The sequence below is a fragment of the Sesamum indicum genome, linkage group LG8 (assembly GCF_026168435.1).
Source record: "Sesamum indicum cultivar Baizhima isolate 11 linkage group LG8, ASM2616843v1, whole genome shotgun sequence".
Lineage (NCBI taxonomy): Eukaryota > Viridiplantae > Streptophyta > Magnoliopsida > Lamiales > Pedaliaceae > Sesamum > Sesamum indicum.
In genome coordinates, this window is record NC_142664.1 from 16,670,251 (window position 1) to 16,695,866 (window position 25,616).

The following is a 25,616-nucleotide window of genomic DNA, read 5'->3' on the forward strand; positions in this document are numbered from 1 at the left end:
TGTATGGCCTTAATAATGTCACGGGTATATTCTGGATATTTTGTTCACAGCATTCGCATTTGAAGTTTCCTTCTTCTCTAGACTGTCGGCGGTCCATTGCGCAGTTTTCGTGGGTCAAGGTGATGCTTTTGCAGTTGCATTTTGTCATAAAAATGTGTTCATATTGAAATATGTTAGTAAAATAGAATCTGCACACTGCTTTCTCTTTATGGATCTTCCGAACCTGTTCTCCTAATATATAAAATATGCATGAAAATTTTAAATGTAAATTACATCTAGCCATTCAAAACCATGCCCGTTTCTATACTATATCATATAATTTTTTTTTGTAAATTTAATATTTTAGTTTTATAAAATTTGCACTTTGTCATTTATGATTTTTTTTATTGACTTTTTTGCTAGAAAAATATCTGTGAAAAGTATCAAGTCACATTGTCCTTAAATATCACATATGCACTGCATTTGATAATTTTTGGGCAAAAAATAACCAAAAATGAGTGTTATATGGCAAAGTGCAAAATTTGCAAAGTTGAGATGGTAAGTTTAAAAAAAAATTTTCATAAAACTAAAATAAGTATAGTTCGGATGGTAAAATACAATTTATTTAGTTATTAATTATTTTTTAATCATGTAGAATTAGTCAAAAAGCATCACATATTAAGAGAGGTATACCTATTTGCCTCATCTGGCCATTTTAGTAAATTTCCATCATTTATGTACTCCATGTGAAAAAATTTTAAAATAATAGAACAAACAGACAAAGATAGATTTATACGAAACTAAAATTGCTAATCCTCATACTTGTAGGACCAAAATTATAATTCTTTTTATTTTTATTTTTGCTTGATTATGTACCTTCAACATTGCTCTGAGGTGCTAGCTTGAGTCTCACATTTATTTGTTCTTACTCCTGCAAAATTTCATGAAATTAAATAATTTTATACTATTGAAATTGAATTACTCGTGAAAAGAAAATATATTTTAATGCGTTTATTCGTGAGGCTATGTATGGCCAAATTAAAATTGTCAAGTAAGATTTTATGATTATGTAGTTTTCATTTTTTAGTATTCAATCCTTTTACATATTATTTGTCAAGAGAGATGTAAACTATAAAATTATTCAAAAATTTAAAATAAATAAATAACTAAAGGTTTCTAATTATAGAACTGACCTGCGATGACATCACTCCACGTACTGTTGACTGCGGCGCAGAACCTTCCAAAGCATTATAGACAAAGAATCACTCTTTCGTTTTATTTTTGTGGTACTCTAAGAAGAACAAATTGTAAGTAATATCGTAAATTATCCTCTGCACGATTGGGTCACTAAGTAACAAATAGCATAAGGCCAAGATTTGTTAACGGAGCCCAATAATGTTGTTGAAGAACTTGACATTATAGGCCCAAGATGAAGGGTTTTTCTATTACTAATTATTCTTAGTACTAATTTTTACATAAATATTGCAACTACTAAAATTACGAAAATCATTGTAGCAATATAATAAAATTTACAATTTATGGTCTCAATACTATCAACTGTTATATTTTTTTTGTTACTAATACTACAACAAATTATGCCAATAGCTAGAAACATTAGAAAGGGGAGTAAATTTTTTGGTAATTTACAAATGCATTTCACAAAGAAAAGAATTTGAAATTCTTGTGATTTTAAAATTAACATTAGAAATGAAATATTTGTTTGCTATAATCAGAAAGGAATTTTGATGTTACAAAACTTTGTAGTTGGCTTTGGCAAATTACAAAATCAAAAAGTTCCCCCCAAAATTGCATTAACAAATATTTTCTTTAGCAAAATTTCTAATATAACCAGCAACTAATTCGATGCTAAAATCAGCGGCGATAGAATGTACCAGAAGGAAACCAGAAGATGAAATCAATCATTAGTGCATATTGTGATAATGTGGAGTCTAGTTCTTGAACAACATCAAGTCGGTTCGATGGTGATGATAATGAGTCGCAAAATAAACCAATGCAAAATGAGGGCGAGGAAATAAGAAGATCTCGGCATCAATACCATAGACACAATTGTGAAACGGGTGGGCATTTTTTACATTTGAAATTGTATAGTTCATTGTATTTTTTATAGTTGTACAAAAAAATATACACTATTACATTTGTATACTTAATTGTAATTATTTATATTAAAAATTTTAATATTATGATTTTTTGTACTTTAATATGTTGTTAAAAATTAATTGTATATAATTAATTTATAAAAAATTTAATCAAAGGAAATTAAAAAAATAGACCAAGTCGCAGTTTTCAAACCACAATAAATTATGCCAATAACTAGAAAAATTAGAAAGCAGAGTAAATTTTATTGGTAACTATTAATGCATGTAACAAAAAATAAAAATTTTTAAGTTCTTGTGATTTCAAAATTAACATTAGAAACGAAATATTTTCTTGATATAATTAAAAAGGAAATTTTGATGTGAAAAACTTTTTATCAAATTAAAAAATTGAAAAGTTCCCCCAAAATTATATTAATAAATATTTTCTTTAGCAAAAATTTGTAGCAAAATCAACAACTAATCGGATGCTAACATGGACGGTGAACTGATCACCGGGTAATTATTTTTCTTATTAAAACTTAAAACTATCAAAATAAGAAAGAGAGAGTGAGAGAGAGAGAAAGAGAGCTTCATTATTACTTTGAACATGTTCACCATCATCTTCTGCTTCCATTGCTTTCTGCATCAACTTGTCGTGGTATGATAATAGAACAAAATCACAAAGGTAGATTTATATAAAATTAAAATTGCTAATCTCATATTTGTAGGACCAAAATTGTAATTTTTTTTATTTTTATTTTTGCCTGAACAATTATGTACTTTCAACATTGCTCTGAGGTGCTAGCTTGACTCTCATATATATTTGTTCTTCCTCCTGCAAAATTTAATGAAATTAAATAATTTTATACTATTGAAATTGAATTATATATTCTTGAAAAGCCAATATCATTAATTGTCAAGACAAATGTAAATTATAAAATTATTCAAAAATTAAAAAAAGATAAATAAATAAAGGTTTCTAATTATAGAACTGACCTGTGAAGACAACCTCAATTCCAATTATCTAGGTACTCCTGACAGCGACGCTGCGCACATGCTAAAGCATTATAGACCAAGAATCACTGTTCCTTTTTATTTTTGTGATACTCCAAGAACAAAAAATTATAAGTAATATCGTTTGTATATTAATGTATGGGAGGAAAATTATCCTCTACACGATTGATAATTTTCAAATTGTATTTTTGGAAAGAGAGAGTTTTTGGTGATCTTATTAATGAATAGTAATTTGGTTTAAAAGAATAGGGTTAAATGCATTTATTTCCCTATAATATATGAAATGAGCAATTACTCCTTCTGAAAAAAATAACAAATTATCTCCTTTTGTTTCAAAAAATGAAGCAAATTATCTTTCTATCAGTGGTTTGGATAGGAGTTAATTTGCTATTTTATTTATCACATGGAGTTTTTCGCTAATTTCTCAAATTACAGAGAGATAAATTCATTTTTTCTTAAAAAATAATATTTAAGGAACTTATAATGAAGCTGGAAATAGTAGAGCATGGTAAGGTGTATATATGTTTATATATAGTATGAATACTTTAATATTATTGATATATCATCATACAGTCCCCGACTCTTGAATGAGTTCCAATATGAGTCATCCGAAAGTAAAAAAGATTAGAAAGTATTTAGATGTCTTGCATCAGGTTAATCAGCCCAAGATTTATAACCCGAACCGAATATTGTTGTTGAGGACTTTGATATCATAGGCCTGCATAGGGCCCAAGATTCAGGATATATATTCGAAATTTGGATATATATTTGCTTTGATATCAACCGATCAAAACTTAAACCAATTAAGATGTGACTGGGAGGAAAGGAGATAAATGCTATCATATATATGTGTCAGACATTGAAGTCACGTTCAGGTGTGGAATGTATGTGATCTCATTTCTAAATTATATAATATAATTTAATTGTATTTTTTAATTTGAAGAGAACATGTGTTCATCATTAGTTGATGTAATACTAACGTATAACATGAAAGTGCCATACAAAGTTTTCAAACTTAAAACTATCAAAATGAGAAGTGAGAGAGAGAGAAAGCTTCATTACTTGGATGATAATAAACATCAACTTGTGGAGAGAAACCAGAAGATGAAATGCTTCCTTTTGCTTTTGCTTTCACTGCTTTCTACATCAACTTATTGTAGTCTGATAATTTGATAAATTCCGCTCACTATGGCAAGCTGTACTTTATAAACGCATTGTTGAGCACTACATACATTTGAATATCTCTGTGTGTTTGCGTTTTTCTGAGTTTGATTATAAGTTTGTGGTGGTAGTAGAAATATAGAAATGTGAACAAATTTCAAACTTTTTCGTGTCGGTGGTTGTTTCCTGCAACCTTCCAAGTCAACTCTTTTAACGTATTATGTGCCCATGGAGATAGTATATGCATTTTTATATATACCAGCAGTCTGACGAGTATACAAGCGAAATACCAAAAACACCCTTCATTAAGGGTATTTCGGTCTTCTCGCCATGGATCCGCGTCTTTTATACTGCTCCGACCCAGACCCGGCTGCCCACTTGAAGACCTAGGCAACAGTAACCGTCCTATCGTAGACGTAAACTAATAGGATAAGGCCACGTGGCCCATTCAACAGTATCCAGCTAAACCCTATAAATACCCCCAGACGCCACATTTCGAGGTAATTAATGCTTAACCAGTTCGACCTACACTTTTAGTAGCATACTTTTTCCTCGATCAACATAACTTGAGCGTCAGAGGGTCGTTGTCGGGAACGTGCCCGACGAGCTCATTTACTTGTCTTATTCTCAGGATCCCAAACACTTGATCTTGGTAGAGTTAGTCAACTGTGGTGAGGTCGCTCATTCTAGCTCGCTGATTCCAAGCAAGATCAGTTGGTGCCGTCTGTGGAAAAATTTGAGAATCGCTAGTCACTATGGAAGGTTCATCGAGGAGGAATGTCGGGGAAGAAGAAACATCTAGGAGAGGAGGATCAATGGTACATATGACGAAGGATGATTTACAAAGAATGATCGAAGAAGCAAGTCGAAATGCTATAGTGGAGTATGAGAGGAGGACCGCGACCCCAATCGTCAAAGAAACAGCAAGGAGGCAATAACATAGAACCGCAAAGAGTGTCTAGAGAGCTGAGCGAGCAGGAGCACAGAAGCAGAAGGCCAGCGTCGTCGGAGGCGGGTTCTAGTAGCCATGCCCGCGCAAAAAAAGGGAACCCGTAATATCACGTGCTGAGGTTGAGAGTGTTGGAAAGCAGATAGAGCTCCTGAGCAAGCAGATCGATGAACTGAAGAAACGAGGGGAGATATTTTCCCATAACAAGAATTCTCCATTCAGTAATGATATATTGGTTCAGGTGGTCGAACCAAGATTTAGAGTGCCTGATTTACAGAGGTATGATGGAACAAAGGATCCACACGAGCATATCGTAGTGTTCGAGATGGTGATGAATCTATAGGACAACCAGGTCCCATCATGGAAAAGTTGTTCGCTACCATACTAACGGGGAAAGAACAGGAATGGTTCACTAGTTTGCACCGAGGAAGTATTGAGTCGTATGAACAGCTCGTGCAAAAGTTCTCTTTCCACTTGCGAGCAAGAAGTAGCAAAAGTGGTCAGCAGCACACTTGTTCAACATCCGTCAGAGGGAGGACGAGACCCTGAAAAACTTCATAGGGAGGTTCAATAACGAGACGCGGCAGGTTTAGGATATGAGGATCGACATGATCGTGAACATTTTGATACACGGGCTGAAGAAAGGTCCATTTACGTCTACGCTCGCACGTGATCCCCCATGTGATGTGGAGCAACTAATGGCTTTAGCTCAAAAGTATATTGATGAGGAAGAAATGAACGCAATGAAGGATTCTGAGCGAAGGGAGCGCGAACAGACGTACAGGCGACCGTATGATATAAGGGATGGCGGTGGGAATAAAGCTAAGAATGACAAACCTAGAGAGCCGAAGCACCAACCCCAATATCAAAACTACACTCCGTTGGCCATGACGCGTGAAAAGGCTTTGATGATGGTCGAAAATGCGGATGTGTTGGAATGGCCAAGGCACACCAGGTATACCCCTTCTAAGAAATTTTCTAAAAACTATTGCAGATTTCATCGTGAGAGGGGACACAACATGGAGGAATGCTTTCAGTTGAAGGACGAGATAGAAAGGTTGGTCCGACAGGGATATTTCTGCGATCAAGTCCCTCGCGGGTGCAAGTTCAGTAAAGATGAAGGAAGGAGGAGCAGGTCGAGGAGCAGAGACCGCAATCCAGGCCCTTCCAGAACAGACAAGGCCCCAGCAAACAGGAGCAATGCACCTACGAAGAGGTGTGCCTAGACTTTAGGATGAAGCAGAGAAAGGGAGTTTGTATTGAAGGTAGAAGAGGAAGAAACCATTTTCTTTGACAATTCTGATAGATCGATGGATAGTGGAGCTATGAACGATCTAATGGTCATCAAGCTCGACATAGCAAATTTCACTGTTCATAAGGTATTGGTTCATAGTGGGAGCTCCACAGACATCATTTTCAAAAGTATGGTTGATAAGATGGGTCTAGAGAATGCCCATTTCGAACCTGTGAAGACTCCTCTGGTCGGTTTTGGAGGAAGTGAGGTGGCATCGTTGGGCATGATCGAGCTGCCAATGTCCATGGGCGAAGAGCCGATACTCTGATGGTAAAATTTTTGATGGTGGATACCCCATTCTCCTATAATGTAATTCTGGGCAGGCCAGCCATGAATTTATTTCGAGCAGTCATCTCCACATATCACATGAAAATGAAGTTTTCTATGGAAAATGGAATAGGTGAGGTAGCCTGCGACCAGAAGGAAGCTCGAAAGTGTTACAACTTGTCGCTGAAAGGGGAGTCCAGCCAGAAGAAAAGAAAGATTGGGGAAAACACCGAGCCGCGACCATACGAGGCAGAGCATATGAAACCCAGTGATGAATACAAGGCTGTGCAGCTTGTGGAAGGAGAATAGGGAAAAACCACGAGAATTGGGGAGAACATGGGGGGAAAAAGAAACGACCATGATCGAATTCTTGAGAAGGAATGTGGACATGTTCGCATGGAGCCCGTCAGATTTTACAGGTGTCAATCCTGAAGTGATCGTGATCTGGTTGAACGTAGATCCCGCTGTACGACCAGTCCAGCAGAGAAAGAGATCGTTCGGGGCAGAAAAGAAGAGAATTATAGAGCAGGAAGTCACCAAATTACTCGAAGCCAGGTACGTATCTGAAGTTCAATTACTGATTGGCTCTGTAACAAGGTGCTTGTCCCTATGTCTTTAGGAAAGTGGCGGATGTGCGTGGATTTCACCAACTTGAATAAAGCTTGCCCGAAGGATCCATATCCCGTACCCCAGATTGATGTTATGGTAGATTCGACAGCGGGATTTGAAATATTTTCAATGATGGATGCGTACCAGGATTATCACCAGATTTATATGGCTAATGAGGAGTCAGAAAAGACGTCATTTGTTACTGATAATGGAATTTATTGTTATAATGTAATGTCATTCGACTTGAAGAACGCAGGTGCAACCTATCAATGATTGGTGAATAAGATGTTCCGTGAGCTCATAGGCAAGACCATGGAGGTATACGTTGACGACATGCTGGTCAAGAGCAAGAGGTTGCAAGATCACCTCGAACATCTCGAGCAAGCATTCAATATCATGAGGTCGTATGGAATGAAGTTGAACGTGGACAAATGCACATTTGGAGTAGGCGGAGGCAAATTCTTGGGATACATGGTCAGTGAACGAGGAATCAAAGCTAATCTTGAGAAGATTATGAGCCTGAGATCACCAACCACGATCAAGGAAGTACAGAAGTTGACGGGTAAGATCGCTTCACTGTACAGATTTATTTCTAGATCTGCGGATAAGAGCTTACCTTTCTTTAAAATCATGAGAAAGACTAAGAATTTCGAGTGGAATGAAGAGTGCGAAAAAGCTTTACAAGATCTTAAAGGTTATTTGACGAGGCCTTCGTTGCTGGCAAACCCCAAGAACGGAGAAATGTTGTTTCTGTACTTAGCTGTGTCCGAGAGTGCTGCCAGTTCAGTACTAGTGCGGGAAGAAGAAGGAAGTCAAAACCCTATCTATTATGTCAGCTAGATTCTGCAAGGAGCCGAGTTGAGGTATTCAGAGATGAAGAAGCTGGCACTCACACTAGTTATCACAGCTCACAAGCGTGACCATATTTTCAATAGCACAAAGTGGTGGTGCTAACCAATCACCCTCTGAAACATGTGATGTCTCGATCGGAAGTGTTAGGAAGGTTAATCAAATGGGCGGTCGAGTTAGGGCAATATGACATTGAGTATCAGCCCAGAACAACACAGAAGGCACTAGTGCTAGCAGATTTTATGATGGAATTATCTAGCAATCCTGAGGAACAGAGTTGCAAATGGATGCTACACGTTGATGGATCCTCAAATGCCAATAACGAGGGTGTTAGAATAATGATTCAGGGACCCAAGGAGGTGGAGATCGAAGTCGCAGCTCGATTATCGTTCCCACTCACTAACAACGAGGCAATATGAGGCATTGATTCTGGGATTGGAGCTCGCGCATGAGGCTGGAGCTAGAGATTTAGAGGTTTTTACAAATTCCCAGTTGGTCGCATTGCAGATTGAAGGGATATATGAAACAAGAGAAAAGACGAGGACATCCTACAGAGCATCGTTAAGAAATGGATGGACAAGTACGATAAATATTCCATTCCACAAGTGCCCAGGGTAGAGAATGATAAAACAGATGCCTTATCTAAGTTCGGAGCAGCAATGTCAGGGATAAAGGATCGCAAGGTAACAACGTTGGTTCGAGAACAATTGGTCATTTCGGATAAAGTGGAGGTGCAGGCAGTATCTGAGGGCGAATCGTGGAAGGATGAAATTGTTAAGTACCTGGAGAATGGCACCTTACCTAAAGATCCTGTTAGAGCTAAAAGAGTAAGATTTCGAGCTGCAAGATTCACATTGCTATCTGGCCAGTTGTATAAGCGAACGGTTGATGGACCTCTATTGAAGTGCCTAGATGAAGAAAGAGCCAAATTTGTAATGCGGGAGATTCATGAGGGAAGCTATGAAAATCATTCTGGGGCGAGATCGCTAGCACAAAAAGTGATGCGCCAAGGATACTTTTGGCCTACAATGGTCAAAGATACGAAGGAGCTAGTGAGAAAGTGTGAGAGCTGCTAGAGATACGAGTCTCTGATTCATCAACCGACGACCCCCATCGAGCCGATCAAAACAGCATGCCCTTTCGACCAGTGGGGGATAGATATCGTGGGACCTTTCCCTCCTGCTCAAGCTTAAAAGAAATTTATTATTATACCAGTGGAGTACTTCTCTAAATGGGTCGAAGCAGAAACCGTTGCCAAAATTTCAGAGAAAGAAGTCATCACCTTGATATAGAAAAATATCATATGCAGGTTCGGCATACCTAGAATCATAATTTCTAAAAATGGGACTCAGTTTCAGAGAAAAAAATCACTGAATGGTGCAAGGAGCTCAATATCGCACAACATTTCACAGCGGTTGTGAATCCCCAGGCTAATGGGCAAACTGAAGTGACGAACAGGACGATCTTACAGCATTTAAAGATGCGCCTAGAGAACAAGGGGTCTGGGGTCGAAGAATTACGAGGCGTCCTATGGGCGTATCATACCACGCCTCGAACAGCAACAGGTGAGACCCCATTCTGTTTGGTTTATGGTACTGAAGCAATAATCCCTGTAGAGATCGGTGAGGAGTCCCAGCGGGTCGTGGTGTATGACCCCGAATCGAATCACAATGAATGGAGCTTCGATCTTATAGTGATAGAAGAGAAAAGGGATGCTGCGTACACCAAAATTCTGCATCACAAAGGGCTGATGATGAAAAATCACGATCGAAAGATTCGGCCGAGGCAGCTGCAAGTGGGCGACTTAGTGAAAAAAAGTGGAGGCCTCCAAGCATGTGGATAAGCTCGACCCTTCTTGGAAAGGACCATAGAAAGTAATCGAAATCAGGAAACAAGGTACATACAAATTGCAGGATATGCAAGGGCAGAACTTACCACGGACATGGAACATCCAAAATCTGAAAAAATTTTACGCATGACTGAGGAAATCGCCTATTAAGTGCCTGTGAAAGACCATCAACTGCTCGAAGAAGACTCATGCTAAGGTGCCTGTGAAAGGCCATCAACTCACCTATGTCTAGGTGCCTGCAAAAGGTCAACAATTGAAAAGGGTTGGGAGGTCGCATTTCTTGTGCCTATGAAAGGCTATTAGTTCTTATTTTTGTGCCTGAAAAAGGCCGGTCAATGTGTACAAACTCTAAACCCTTTGTAGGAGCCTGAAAAAGGCCGTGTTCTCTTTTATGGTATAATAGTTCAAAAAATTATGTGTATTTCTTTTACATTAATTGTCATTTAGTGGACTTCTTAATCGACACCCCAAACGCCAATTGAAAAAGAGGCGTCCAGCAAAGTGTGATCTGAAAAGAATGCACCCCAAACGCCAACTGAAAAAGAGGCGTCCAGCAAAGTGCGATCTGAAAAGGATGCACCCCAAACGCCAACTGAAAAAGAAGCGTCTAGCAAAGTGCAATCTGAAAAAGATGCACCCCAAACGCTAACTAAAAAAGAGGCGTCCAGCAAAGTGCGATCTGAAAATGATGCACCCCAGATGCCATCTGGAAAAGAGGTATTCAGCAAGCGCGATCTAAGAAAGACGCACCTCCAAAGTGTTGACTGATATGTAGTTGAAAGTAAGCAACATAATCTGGAAAAAGCATGCTTGTACTAACGGAACAAAGGAGATAATAAACATGCGAAGCAGAAAGTCGACCTCAAAAGTGTTGGTGTATTGACAAAAGGGTATAATTACATCAAAGAATTGTTCTGTTCAGGGGTTAGTACAAAATAGTCAGAATATTCAATTTTCGACCCCATGTTACAAAAATCCAAGAATTGGAGGCTATCAACTAAGGATCTAGCTCTATTTCGTCCCGCAAAGCAGAGAACTTGTCGTCTTCAGGAGCGGGCTCTTCAGGGTATGGCTGCAGCTTCCCATCTGATGTAATGTCCATTTGACTTCAATAGAAGGAATCAGCAAAGCCGCTCAAAGTTTTAATCTAGACCACACATGTCCTATAGCCCTTGTTAAAGAAGTCAGCAGATTTGATCTCGAACTATTTTGAACGTGCCAGACTTTAGAAAATCTCAAGCTATGGGAACACGAGAGCTGGCAAGGGCTTGATGGTGCTCCTCAAGAGTGATTCGATTAGCCTGGCCTTCTTCCAATCCTTGCATATGGCCAGCCTTGAAACCCTCCTTATGGCCCTCAGCCAGCCCGGCCTCTCTGCCGGCCATGAACCCTCCTTCTGTCCCTCGGAGAATGCGACCTCAGCAGCAGTGAGATGACCCTTTAGTTTTTGGACTTCATCGATCAAGGTCTGCATCTCCTCCACATGAGCTCGATCCATTTTCTCCTTCTCCACTAGCGTGACCAGAAGTTCCCTCACCTTAGTGTCAGCAGCTATCTGTTTTCTGCGGTAGCTCGCGCATTTCATGGAAAGACATCGGAAGAATGTGGCCATCTGAAATGCAAACAGAAAACAGATGAGAAATAAGAATGGAAGTATTCGATCGAATATTAAAGGTAATTACCTGCGTCAAAGTATGAGCTCCATGATCCTCTATCCGAGTAGGAGCATTCATCAGTAAGGAAGCCTGATCGCGAGGAAGTATCACAAAGTCGAACAGGTCCCATGAGCCTTGCCTTGGCTCGGTGTAGAGAACCGAGCTACTAGCAGATATGTTCCATTTCGGAACTAGAGGATCGCCCTTCACCTCCAATTTCAGATGGCGATCTCCCTTCAGTTCTTCCCGAGTCTCTTCCAAGCAAGAAGAGACCCTTTCCAAAAGCAAAATAGGGCTCGCGCTCCTCTTTTTGGTTGGCCTTCTCAGCAGCTTCCTTGGCCATCCTGCTTTGCGACTTCACCCACCGATTCACACCTGGCACGGAAGACTTCAAAGATTTTGATGAGTTAGAGGGTTCAACGGGGTTTTTACCCTTATGATTGTGATGTCTTTTCCTTTTCTTCGAACTCGATCCTTCTCTATCATGATCGCCCTGATCCTGGCCCTAGTCGGTATGTTGACCCTCACTTTTGTTGTCATCGAGATGCAAGTCCAGGTCTTCCGAGTTGTGTTCGTTAAGTAGAGTCCCATCGCTTTCAATTTGGATTGGGTCGTTTGGCAGGGGGCTCTGTTCGGCATTTGATGGACCAGTGGGGACCGAGGTGCGAAGGGGGGAGGGGGACATGGTTGCTGTAGCATAGGTGTCTACATGAGGAGCGACCGGTTGTCCCCCAGTCTTATTTTGAATAGCCTTTAGTCACAGGGCCAAGCGAGAATTCATGACTATTTCGTCCGCAGAGCAAGAAAGAACAATTGTTAGTCAGTTATTCGATCATGAAAGAGCAGCGTCAGCGTCAGAATAAGAAGATCACCTAAGGTCTCTATGATGTGGAAGGGTGCTGGAGATTGACGTGCGAGCCGCAAAATCTTTCCAGTTAAGAGCTTCTTCGGGTCGTATTTATAAGCCGTAAGACTATTTATTTGATCGCATTCCAGCCCCCCTCCACTTGTTTTTGGTGAAGGGTTGTATTTATTCCACTCTAAGCGGAAGGGCCATACCACACCAGGAGGAGGTCGAACAAAAATATACTTATCACGCCAGGGGCCAACATTGGATTTTAAGGGTTCTAGGTACCTACATTCTACCTTAGCAGAAAGGTAGAAAAAACCCCTATCCCCTGATCGTTTGGAAGTGGTAAAGGAATACAGAGACAAAAAATTATCAAAACTGGGTTCTAAATGCAAAAAATTCATGACTATTATGAAAAGAACAATATGGCTTATTGAATACGGGGACAATTGCATGGGCAAAAGTCCTAGCCTATGGAAAATAGCAGCTAAAGGAGAAGACAAAGGAAATCTCAGTGTCAAAATGTTTGATTGAGAATGCACAAAATCCCTGTGGAGGTCGATGCATGCGGTCGATAGATTTAGGAATCAGGATTTCATAGTCATGGGGAATGAAGTAACGATCCCTAATCTTATTAATGGGAGTTTTAACTACGGTTACTACAGCCTCCCAAGGGTTTCTAACCATCCTATCCTGGAATATCTCGAGAGTGGAAGGACCAGCCTACTCGTTTAGGGTTTTCTTGGTTTCTTGGGATTTCGTGGGGATTATGAACTTCTTATTCCTCTTAGGAGATGCAACAAAAGAAGGTACAGAAGCCTTAGTCGAGTTTGGCGAGGTCACAGGCGACCTCGAGCCAGACCCAAAATCTGAGTTAGAATTGGAACTAAAGCTGAAAGACATCGTACCTTAAAGCAGGATGGCTCAAGAAGCTGCTGTTGAAATCGAAATCGAGTTCTTGGTATTGATCGCAGAAGCTTGAGAGTGGGGTAAGCCCTCTCATTTGAATGGGGAGCCTATATATAGGCAATGTGCTCAGGGAATCACGCCTCTGACAGAGCGTTGAGATGTTGACACGTGGACGCGTCTCCAGATTGATCAACGGACGTGACCTCTCTACTTCTTCATAGAGCAATACCTTGCAATTTGAATAAGTGAGGGAGTAATGATGAGTACACAAGAGAAATACCAAAAACACCCTTCATTAAGGGTATTTAGTCTTCTTGCCATGGATCCGCGTCTTTTATACCGGGCAGATTGGAGCAGAGCCGACCTGGATCCGACTGCCCACTTGAAGACCCAGGCAACGGTAACCGTCCGATCGTAGATGTAAGCTAACAGGATAAGGCCACGTGGCCCTTTCAACAGTATCCAGCTAAGCCCTATAAATACCCTCAGACGCCACATTTCAAATTAATTAATGCTTAACCAGTTCGACCTACACTTTTAATCGCATACTTTTTCCTCGATCAACCTAACTTGTCCGTCGGAAGGTCGTTGTTAGAGACATGCCCAACGAGCTCATTTACTTGTCTTATTCTCAGGATCCCGAACACTTGATTTTGGTGTAGTTAGTCAACTTTGGTGAGGTCGCTCATTTCAAGTGGCTGATTTTCGAGCAAGATCACAATCCCAACACGTATATTCGGGCAATTATATATGCAGTTTTGTATATACTACCAACTCCATATTCAATACTATATCAACTTTATATATATTCAAAATTTATCATTATTACAATTATTAATCAATATCATATATTTTAAGGGTTAAATGCAAATTACCTCTCCGTGTTATACGAAATGAGCAAATTACTTCCTGTGGAAAAAGAATAGCAAATTACCCCCTTATGTTTTTTTATAATAAAGATAATGCCCCTGACACGCTATTTTTAGATATTTTATTTTTTATTTTTCATTATAAAATTGCATTTACATCCTTATTAATAGTCGTTGGATCTGACTGAATCTAAGGCATAAATTTAATTAACAAGATTAATGGTCCAGGTTATACAAAATTTGATGAACGGTCTAGATTAAAAGCATATATTTAATGTATATATATATATAGACACAGAGAGAGACGGAGCTGGACGGAGGAAGGCGGCGCCGGATAATTTTAGAAATTTTTTTTTGTGTTTAATTGACTAACATGCTCCTATATGTATAAAAAATTACAATAGTTAAATTGAATTTTTATTTATTTATTTATTTATTGCACTTTCTCTCTTCTAAAAATATATATTCTTTTATTCTTAAATATGCTTATATTAAATATGAAAACATCAAAAATAAATAAATTTCATTACAAAGACTAATATACTAATTTTTATTTTTTAATTTAGATAGCTACATGTATATAAATATTCAGCAATTATAATAATTATAAAGTTATAAATTAATTTAAATATAATAATTAACTATCTAAAATTATTCGTAAATTAACAAAAAGATATATTTACATTAATTTAAGTACAATAATTATTATAATTATCTTTAATTATTCTTAATTAATTAAAATATATATTTAATTAATATAATTAGATTGATTAAAAAAATTTAGAAAAAAAGACTGGGGCGGTAATTAAAATATACGCTTGATCTTTTGCGTATTTTGGCATTTTTGTTTTGTCTTTCATACAACTATACCATGTTCACACTAACATGCTCCTATATGTATTTAAAATTACAATAGTTAAATTAACTTTTTAATTATTTATTTATTTTTTTGCACAGATGGAGAGAATGGGCTTCAACGTTTATTTCCATGTTGAGCTTTTATCATTTAACAACTAATATCACTTGGTAGTGTCTTTCAGATTAGTTGGTAATGCCTTTTACTACTCACAGGATAGATCATGCTCTATGGAATACGTGGACATGCATTTACTTTCTTTGCCACAAGGCAGCAGGACTAAAAATTATTACTTAATTGGTTTTAACCTGCATTATTAGGTGTTAGGTACTCACTTTCAATTTTACCTATCTGAATAAAAGATGCTTAAGTGGGCCTCTTCTTATCCTCTCTCCACCAGCTAGGCGTCTGCAACCAATTAGGGGCATGTTTCTCTCCTTCACCGCCAGATTTGACCTATAAACCTAACGCATATGTTTGTTACTCTTATCCTAATGGTGTATGCAGATCCTACTATAACCACGTGCGCAAAAAAGCTAACATGGTTGGATAAACCCCTTGCAGGTTGGCAAGTCAAATCAATTCCGCTCTGGATGATACCTTTCTAGTTCAGCATAATAGGAAAAACCCCCCAAATATAAAAGTTATTTAAAGCAGGAAACAGGTCTTAAGCCGCTAGGACTATTATTCCTACTCCATTAATCCAATACAAGTCTTACACTACTAGAGTGAGGGGAGTGATGATCAAGTCAAATATTTTTCAAGCATAAAGTCCAAATACAGGCCAAGCCTAGCAAAGAAGTCATGCCCCATTCACTCAGCTCAACAAACTCCAAATCCTGCTAGTCCAAACACAACTCCCAAATAGCAAGATCTCCAGCCCCTTCTTGCCGCCCAGACTGACGAGGCAAAGTCCATATGGAACATCCACGAATTTTAATACATAATTGTCATACTAATTGATTATTACTAAACAATATTAATCTATAAGTTATTGGTTGAATTTGAATATATTAAATCTTTTTCAGGGACTAAATTAGAGTTTTATGAAGTTTTTATGGTCAAATTTAATAATTTAGAAATAAAAGGACAAAATTATAATTTAAGGAAAAGTTTTAAAAAAAGAGAGAAAAGAGAATATTAAAAAGGGAGCAAATGTGGATGGGGGCAAGCTAGTGGCACCACATGCCTTTGCCACTTATCTACACATTATTGGACTAACCAAGGTATATTTGCGTGAATTTGTACATTTCTTGACAAAAGAAAAACAAGAGATAGAGTTTTTTCTCATACATGAAGAACATTGAGACACAACACTCTTGGCTTTTTATTTTCACTAACGCAAGGATAAATTAGAGGTTTGATCAGCTTCTTCTAGTGAAGTAGTCATTTTGATAATTGAGGCTATAGTTAACCGAAGTATATATATATATATATATATATATATATATATACTTATTGTAGATATACTTGACTGTTAATATATGTAACTTTTCTTTATTAGGTTGTTGAAATTGTTATTATGCGTTTACTATGGTTCTGTTGTATGGCAATGATATATAATTAAACCCATCAAAGGGAGACATTACTCTTCCCGATTCATCCACAGCAATCAGACTCCTATTCCAGAAAAGTTATTTGATACATTAAGGATCAGATGATGGTTTGTTAATGTACCTATGAGAAGATCTTGCAAAATAAACATGTACAGAAACAATGTGGGATAAGGATTCCTAATTCAAGTTTGGATAAAAGGCATTGGTGCCTTTCTTTAAAACTCACATTTAGAGAAGAAAATCCCTACACTGAAGTGCTTCATTAGAGGAAAAGACATTCTAGCTACACCTTTTCTAGTCCATAGCCATTCTATGATACAAACTTGCCTAAACAAATGAACACTATAGGATCAAGCAAATTAATAAACACAATCTCAACAATATGGATAAGCATATATCCAATATTTTGAGTCCCGCTTCAGCCTCCAATGTTGCCACAAGATACAAAATATAAATATTTTGATACTAAGGCTTTATTCATTTTGATGTTTTTCTTAGAAAAAATAATTGATAATTAGTACATCATTAAATTTCAAACTATTCATAAATAAAAAGATAAAACAATAGCAATAGAGAAAATACAATAATATATGAGTAAAACTCCATGCAAAGTTTGCAATCACATTAAACGGAGACGTTGCTCTTTCCAATGCAACCACAACAATCAGACTCCTACTCCAAAAGAGTGATTTGATACATTAAGGATCGGATAATGATTTCCTAGTGTACCTAAGAGAAGCACCTTGCAAGATAAACCTATACAGAAATAATGTGGGACAAGCATTCCTGATTCCAGTGCAGAGAAAAGGCATTGGCGACTTTCTTCAAAACTCACATTTAGAGAAGAAAAACTTGGCACTGAAGTGCTCCATTAGAGAAAAAGATATTCTAGCTACACATTTTCTAGTCCATAGCCATGATACTAACTTGCCTTACCAAATACACATTATAGCATCAAGCAGATCAATCAATAAAGTCTTAGCAATATGGATATTACCATCAACTAGCAATGTTGGGCTACAAGATATAAAAAAATAAATATTTTTATACTATGGGTTTATTCATTTAGACTTTTATTAAAAAAATAACTGATAGTTAGTATATCAATAAATCTCAAACTACTTATAAATAAAAAAATAAAACAATAACAATAGAGGAACTACAATGATATATAACTAAAACTCCATGCAAATGTTGCAAACCCATCCAAGGGAGTCGTTGCTCTTCCCAATTCATCTACAGTAATCAGACTCCTACTCCTAAAGAGCTATTTGATACATTAAGAATCAGATAATGGTTTGCTAATGTACATATGAGAAACATCCTTCAAGATAAACTAGCTCAGAAATAATGTGGCACATGCTGATCCACAAGCAAAAAAAAAAAAAAAAAAAGAAAGGAAGAAAGCAACAACAACGATGCAAGATTTAAAAATGATAAAAAGAAAAAGCAATATAAACTAAAGAAGGAAGAAAAGCCACAACCAAAAAATGCAACATCCGCAAAATAAAAAATAAAAAAAAGCAATATCCACTAATTCGGGAAGAGTATGGAGAACAATGTTTTCTCCTAGCAAGAGAAGAGAAGAAAACAACTATTATTATTATTACATGTGCAAGGTACTTGTTGTGCTAGTGTTCATTTTGTGTTTAGCTTTTCCAATTTCTAAAATATGTGTGTGCATAATTAGAGGGAGAGTGTTTGAATGGCCTACTGGTAGGTTGTGGGGTGACACTAAGGTGATAAACATTGAGTGGGTGTTTATTGAATTTTTTTAAGAAAAAAAAAGAGGTTGTGTCCTTTTCTCCCATATCGGGGGCAATGTTACCCCCTTTTACAAGTGTCCAAAAATTTCAAGATGTGTTCCACTCAGAATAAAAACATAGACTACTTGAAATTTTCTAACCTGATAATTTTTCTCTTGCATGGGCAGGTACTACTTCTCACAAAATCTTGTTTTAGGGTGTAATTCTTACTAATAAAGTTGCAAATTGAAGATATAAATACTTTGGTAGTGAGACAACTTCGAAAATCATAAGAGTTAAAGGGATGAAAGAAATGTATTTCTTAAGTTTTCTGCACGAAATTCTATATGATATGACACTATAGACTCTTGGGAATGAAAATAATTTGGAATTTTTCAAACTCAAGGATGTCCTTCCATTTGTCTAGACAACATAAGTCTTGCCCTGATCTAATTACCCCATCAATAGGCCCATTTTCAGAGAATAAGGTTGTAGTTGAACATTTATTTTCATATCTACTTAAGGAACTGAGTTGTGGATGTCATGCTTTACTTAATGGGATAAGTTGTGATTAAATTTTAGCTTTCATTTTTATCTTACTAGGATGTGGTTGTGGATTGACATTTAGGCATGCGTTTACTTTAGATCTATTACTCCTCTCTAATAAAAAGGAAGGGTGTGTGTAGATGAAAATGTAGTTAGCATTTCATATTGGTGAACTGGTGAAAATATAAGGTGATTTAGAGACAGGATAAAGATTGTCAATTCTTGATCCTGAAAATCTTACTACCAGTTATCCCCTGAGAACTCCTGTGCTTCTGCTCTTGAAGGTAGCTATGCACTCTTCTTGGCAAGGGCTTCCTAAAATGTAGCATCCCCTACTCATACGTTTAATTATAACTATTTCATCTATTCCTTAGTTAGAACTCATTCTATAAGTAATTTCTTTTCAACCCGTAAAATAAATTATATTTTATCAATATAATAATTTATTTTCAACCAGTAAAATAAATTTTATTTTGTCAATATAATATATAAATATCATAAAAGATAATAAATATCGTCGAATGTTTATATTTGCCCTCACCAGATGTCCTCATGTACATAACCTGAAAGAAAAATAGTACAAAATTTTAAATACAAAACCGAAAAAAAGACTAAAATATTTAACAATCAAACAGCCAAAATCATAAGTTCATATGTCACGGCTGACCCACCTAATAAGAACAACGGCACAGCTTAAAGTTTGATGTGAGTAGTTAGTGTGACCTATCTCTTGAAAGTACGTGACAAGGAATGAGCTGCCTACTCAGTAAGTATAGCTAACCAATCTATATATACGTACAAGCAGCAAATCACGTACAATGCAATCACGTAAACTAATAAATATTCGCCATATAGCAATCGTTGATGCAAGGAATAATACTTATCCACAATTTTAAATCAGTCCACAACATATTATTTGACGTTATTGTTTATTATCTAAGGGCCCTACTTACTCTAATTGGAGTACATCAGTCAATGATTTTGCCGGCCATCATCATCTCAGTCAATGTCATATCATATACAACACAGGATATCCATTGTGTTTGATATCCCCACACTCTCTATCACAATATGTAGCAATATCAACATAGGAAATCACAACAAACATGGCATCCCACACCACCCCTATGTGTACCTAACAACACAGGATACTCCCGACTACCCGAAATACCATGGCACCCTACGCGCAATGGTACCTAGCTTAATTTATTTATTTTTCATATCACATCATCAATCACAATATTGTAAACCATTGACAATGTCCCCAACTAGGTAAGTACCATATTTTATTTTAATTCAAGACAGCAATATCACTAACTTCATCATTCTATTATCTATAATAATTACTTTCTTAGTAATAATTCCCCAATTGCATTTTATGCAATGATCAACTATACGATCACATAATCATACCTCTCACGTCCATACATTACAATCACATGTAACACATAGTAATAATTCCACCAGTATAAAGGTAATCCAACAATAGTCCACAACTAAATATATAAACAACCAAAATCCACATATATAAATATAAATCCAAGTTCACGATCAAATACAAAAAATTAAAATATATAATATATATGATAGTACACATATTATATATATAAATCCAATTAGCTATACTTACCTCAAATACCAACTTGCTTCAATTAATATAAGTGACTGCTCAACCCTCTATTTTGTCGTCACGTCATATAGTGGAATATTATACGTATAATCAATATATATAGAGTATCATAAACAATAGATAAAATATTATATAATTTTCGTATATTTTCCACCAATTTTTTAATATTTCACTTACATAAAAGTCCAAACTCATGTTCCATTTTCTTTTAAATAATTACACTTTCTAAGCTTACGAAGTATATATTTAATTTATCAATTAATTCATAAGAATTCATTTAATCAAACCCCTTAAATATTTATTACTATCATTTTAATATCATCCCTAAATTAAATTATCATTAAAACCTCTATATTTCCTCTTTAATAACATAATATTTCTTAAATATGATTTTCGGCACATTTTTATGAATTTTCTATCAATTCCTCGCTGCAATATTATTTAATTAAACAACAATCATAGAATTACGAATTTGCTTAATCATTACGATGGAATTGTGTAAATTAACTATAGTAATATTTAAATCTAACAAATCTAATAATTTAGTTAACCACCTATATCATTTTTATATCAAATGTGATATTTAATGTGACATTAATTTAAATAGAATTTAAAAAATATTCTGATTAAATAGTACATTGCTCAATATAAACAATATTTAATAGATGGATTAATTAAATAATATAATTATATAAATTAAATAATAATTAAAATCAAAATAGGCGTGCCTGTTTTCTCCGCATCAGTGTGTTATGAAATTTACTTTCTTATACTCACATACATATAATATATATATATATATGTGTGTATTGAAATGGGAAAAGCAAAGGGGTGGGGGGGAGGGGTGGCCACGTGTTGCTCCTCCTGTTTCTTTAATTTTTTTTATTTTTTATTTAATTCTCATTACGTCCTATCAAATTTCTTAGTTAATAAAATTTTCTCCCAAATATTATAATAAGGTCCAATTTACTCCATTGAAATTTTAATATATTCTAATCTTAGCCGATAATTTATTCATAATTAAATTTAATTTTTTTAATAGTTACCAATTAGTCTCTCAATTATTTACAAAAATCTGTGGATGTCACATCAAAAGTGGCAGTTTTGCAGGTTGAGATTGATGAGGATCCTATTGAAGCTAGCAAGGATGACTAAGATGGAAAAATGAGCTACTGTCCGCATGCTTATTTAGTTTATGATCATGTTTTAGGTGTAGCGCGTTTCCCTTTTAGTTCACTTGGTGAAATTATAGTAATGGTTATGGTACAACAGAAAAAGAAGAAGACCAAGACAATAGTTGAGCGATTGGGATTGGGCTTACAAATGGGACCCATCCAATATGGGTGAGCCTATGAAGTGCTAATTTTTTACTTTATTTGCTTAAGCTGCTTGTCTTTGATGGTTCCTCTATTTGATGTAGCTCTCTAACCCTAAGGAAATAACTATAGAGGAATACAATGAGTTCTACAAGAAAACATTTAATGAATACTTGGAAACTCTTGCCTCTTCACACTTTACAACTGAGGTTATTGAAGTTACTTACTGTTGGGGCAACTCTGTTTAATATCCACTCTGTAAACTCCATGCTTTATTGGATACGTCTACTTGTTGATATACTTTTGGACTTACTTAGTTACATACATTACGTGCAACCTTGTAATCTGATAAGTTTTCTCTTATTGCGGTAGGTAGCAGTTATTACAAAATTTTCTTTTAGGGTGTCGTTTTTACTAAAGAAATTGCAAATCGAGGATATGAATGCTTTGGCCGTCACACAACTATGAAAATGACAAGAGTCAAAAGGATGAAAGAAAGGTATTTCCTAATTTTTCTGGACGAAATTCTACATGATACAACACTATGAAATAGACTCCTGGGATGACAATAATTCAAATTTTGAGGAACTCAAGGAGGTTCTTCCATTTGTGGGGATGACACAAGGCTTGTCCTTATCCAATTTTCCCATCAACAGGCGTGTCTGAAGAGAATAAGGTTTTACATGAATGTTTATTTTCATATCTACTTAAGGAACTAATTTGTGGAGGCCATGCTTAACTTAAGAGGATAACCTTGAGTAACGGTTAACTTTTATTTTTATCTTAGTAGGATGAGGTTGTGGATAGGCATTAGGTCTGTGTTTACTAAGACAAATTGTAAAGACCCATGCCAATTTCATGTTTAGTTGCTTCTAAAATTCTTCATAAATTTTTTTAAGCAGTATATTGAATTTTTAACCAAACTCATATATTTAAGTTCTTCTAAGTAGCTTCTTCTCAAGTAAGAACACAAGTTTTACTTAATCAATAAAATAAAACTGAACATTAATTGATGTACATTTCTTCATACATGTTTTTAATAATCATAATGCACGTGTCATGTCTACTATCACAACATTATGTGACATGCATTCTTTTTCGTATATTAGTAATGTAGAATATATTTTGTACATCAGACCATCATATGTTGTGTAATGCAGTTGATCATGCCTCAACCAACCTATACTTTAATCATGAGAATTGATGTTCTCTAAATAAATGAGCACTCTTTGCATATTGAACTTAAAGGATTATTTGGGGATCAAAAAGTTGTCTGAACTTCTTTTTATGTGTGTACAATATCTTTTGTTTCTTGCATATGGAGAAATTAATGAACATTCTCATCATATGGGTGCAGAAAACTTGTTAAGAGATCGAAAAGAGGGAACAACACTGGTGGCATATAAGAAAAATCAAGTTAGTTAAGGACAAAAGGCAATGAATCTATTGACAATTCTGTTTTATTTTTCTTTACTCCTTAGATTCTCTATGAAACTCATTGCGCTATTAGCTAACATGATATCATGTATTGATGTCGACTAATTCGACGGGTTGTTAGTCTTCCAATTAAGAAAGAGGTGGTATATGGACCGATAGGTAAAAGGGTTAGCATGAGCGACCCAATTTTCATTAATTGCGCTAGTGAAGGCATTAAGAATTCCCCCTGGAAAAGTTTAATTTCAGTAAGCATCTTGCAAATCTTAACTTTCTCCTGTGCTTGTGATATGTGTTATTGAAGTTTTTCGCTAAATTTTATTTTGTTAGCATTGTGTTGCTTGTAAGCATTCTCAGTTGTTGCAGATTTAAAAAATCTGTTACAACAAGTGAAATTTTGTTGCATTCGTGGAAATCACATCTTTGTATTTTGAATGCGTGATATTTAATTTAGTTTTGATCCAAATTGATTCCTTTTGCTAAACAAATTCAATTTCAGTAGCAGAATGAGCACTAAAATATGCAGTTGAATTCCCTTGTTGCATTAAAATTATGAGAAATTTTTTTTCCTTCTAATTTCTTTGGTGCATACATTTTTGCTGCAACAACCATTTTATAAATAATATGTTGTTTGACTTCTTTGCTATTCTTTCAAATTACAAGAATGAATATTCTGAAAATGTGTTGGGAGACAAGTTTAAGTGAGTTAGAAGAAATTAAAAAAAGCAAGATCCACACTAAAAAAGAAAAAAAAACCAACAGCAAAAGAAGAGAGATTTGTAAAGAACAAAAAGGAAAGAAAAGCAAGATATAAAAATAAGAAAGAAAGCAAGAAAAACAACAATAAGAAAAGCAAGATCTGCAAAAAAAAAATATATCAATATTCCCTACTTCGACAGGAGTGTGGAGATCAAATGTTTGCTCCTAGCAAAAGAAGACTAGAAAACAACTATTATGATACGTGCAAGGTACTTGTTGTGGAAGTTTGCTCATTTTCTGTTTACCTTTTTCAATTTCTAAAACATGTGTATTAGAGGGAGAGTGTTTGAATAGCCTGTAATTGGGTAGGTTGTGGGGTCACACTAAGGTGATAAGCGTTGAAAATTTTTTAAGAAAGTAAGAGGTTGTATCCTTTTGTCAAAAACCGAGGGTAATGTTACCCCCTTTTGCAAGCGTCCAAAAGTTTCAAGATTTTTCCACTCAAAATAAGTACATAGATTACTCTGAACTTTCTAATCTGATAATTTTTCTCTTGCTTTGGCAGGTACCACTTTTCACAAAATTTTCTTTCGGGATGTCATTCTTACTATGAAAATTGCAAATCGAGGATATAAATGCTTTGGTAGTCGAACAACTACAAAAATCAAAGGAGTCAAACGGATGAAAGAAAGGCATTTCTTAAGTTTTCTGAACGGAATTCTATATCATACAACAGTATGTAATAACTCTTAGGAATGACAATAATTTGAATTTTTCCGAACTCAAGGAAGTCGTTACATCTGTTTAGACGGCATAAGACTTGCCTTGATCCAATTTCCCCATCAACAAGCCTATTTCAAGCGAATAAGGTTGTAGTTGAACATTTATTTTCATATCTACTTAAGGAACTAAATTGTGGATGTCATGCTTAACTTAAGAAAATAAGTTGTGAGTAAATGTTAATCTTACTAGGATGAGGTTTTGGATTGGCATTAGGTGTGCATTTAATTTAGATGATAGGAGCATTTGTGAAGCTTAACACATGCATACAGTTCATCAAATGTTCATATTTATATTCTTTGTGGTAAGTTAGTCGCCTCATCGACCTTTTTTGTGAATAGCTTATATAGCAACAAGGGTGTGTTTCTTCGGGAGCTTATCAGGCATGTCTTTCAATCTACATGATATTCATATCCCAATATTTCAATTTTGCAATATGTTGTACATTGCAAGAAGTTTGTAGTATATGTTCATATTGCACTAGATGAGGTATGAGAGCAGTGTCTGAAAAGCATGCATGGTTATCAAATGCTCCTGTAAACTGGATTTTGGTTGGGGGAGATATGAAAAATACCAAATTAGATTAGTTCATTTCATGGGATCAGAATTTTCACCCTTGAGGTAAGAAAAAAAAAGCGATCATCCATCAATTATTACTCCAATTTTATTTGCTTTATTGCTTTGTTGTTGTCTTTCTATTGTAT

The 25,616-nt window shown here is 35.8% G+C and overlaps 1 protein-coding gene and 1 long non-coding RNA gene across 3 annotated transcripts; one reads left to right on the top strand and one right to left on the bottom strand.

Annotated features, from left to right (window-relative positions):
* Positions 1-418: 418 nt before the first annotated feature.
* Positions 419-4,340, bottom strand: LOC148787246 (uncharacterized). 2 transcript variants are annotated; one of them, XR_016066957.1, is made up of 5 exons: positions 4,152-4,340; positions 3,072-3,121; positions 2,676-2,910; positions 1,173-1,216; positions 419-910 (listed from the first exon to the last, which is right to left on the bottom strand). It is a non-coding gene; the product is annotated as an uncharacterized LOC148787246 (long non-coding RNA). The 2 variants fall into 2 exon arrangements; XR_016066958.1 differs by having other exon boundaries at positions 3,072-3,132.
* Positions 4,341-5,795: 1,455 nt separating this feature from the next.
* On the top strand, positions 5,796-7,069 carry LOC148787247 (uncharacterized). The gene is made up of 3 exons (XM_088883548.1): positions 5,796-6,415; positions 6,506-6,733; positions 6,817-7,069. Exons 1-3 carry the CDS (start codon positions 5,796-5,798, stop codon positions 7,067-7,069), a joined length of 1,101 nt encoding a protein of 366 aa, XP_088739674.1.
* Positions 7,070-25,616: the final 18,547 nt, after the last annotated feature.

Excerpts from the sequence above, each read along its gene's own strand:
- LOC148787247 (XM_088883548.1), top strand. The coding sequence starts at position 5,796 with ATGAGGATCGACATGATCGTGAACATTTTGATACACGGGCTGAAGAAA. Across the intron at positions 6,416-6,505 it reads AGCAATGCACCTACGAAGAG|ATCGATGGATAGTGGAGCTA; the intron begins GTGTGCCTAGAC and ends CAATTCTGATAG. Across the intron at positions 6,734-6,816 it reads GGCATGATCGAGCTGCCAAT|GCCAGCCATGAATTTATTTC; the intron begins GTCCATGGGCGA and ends AATTCTGGGCAG.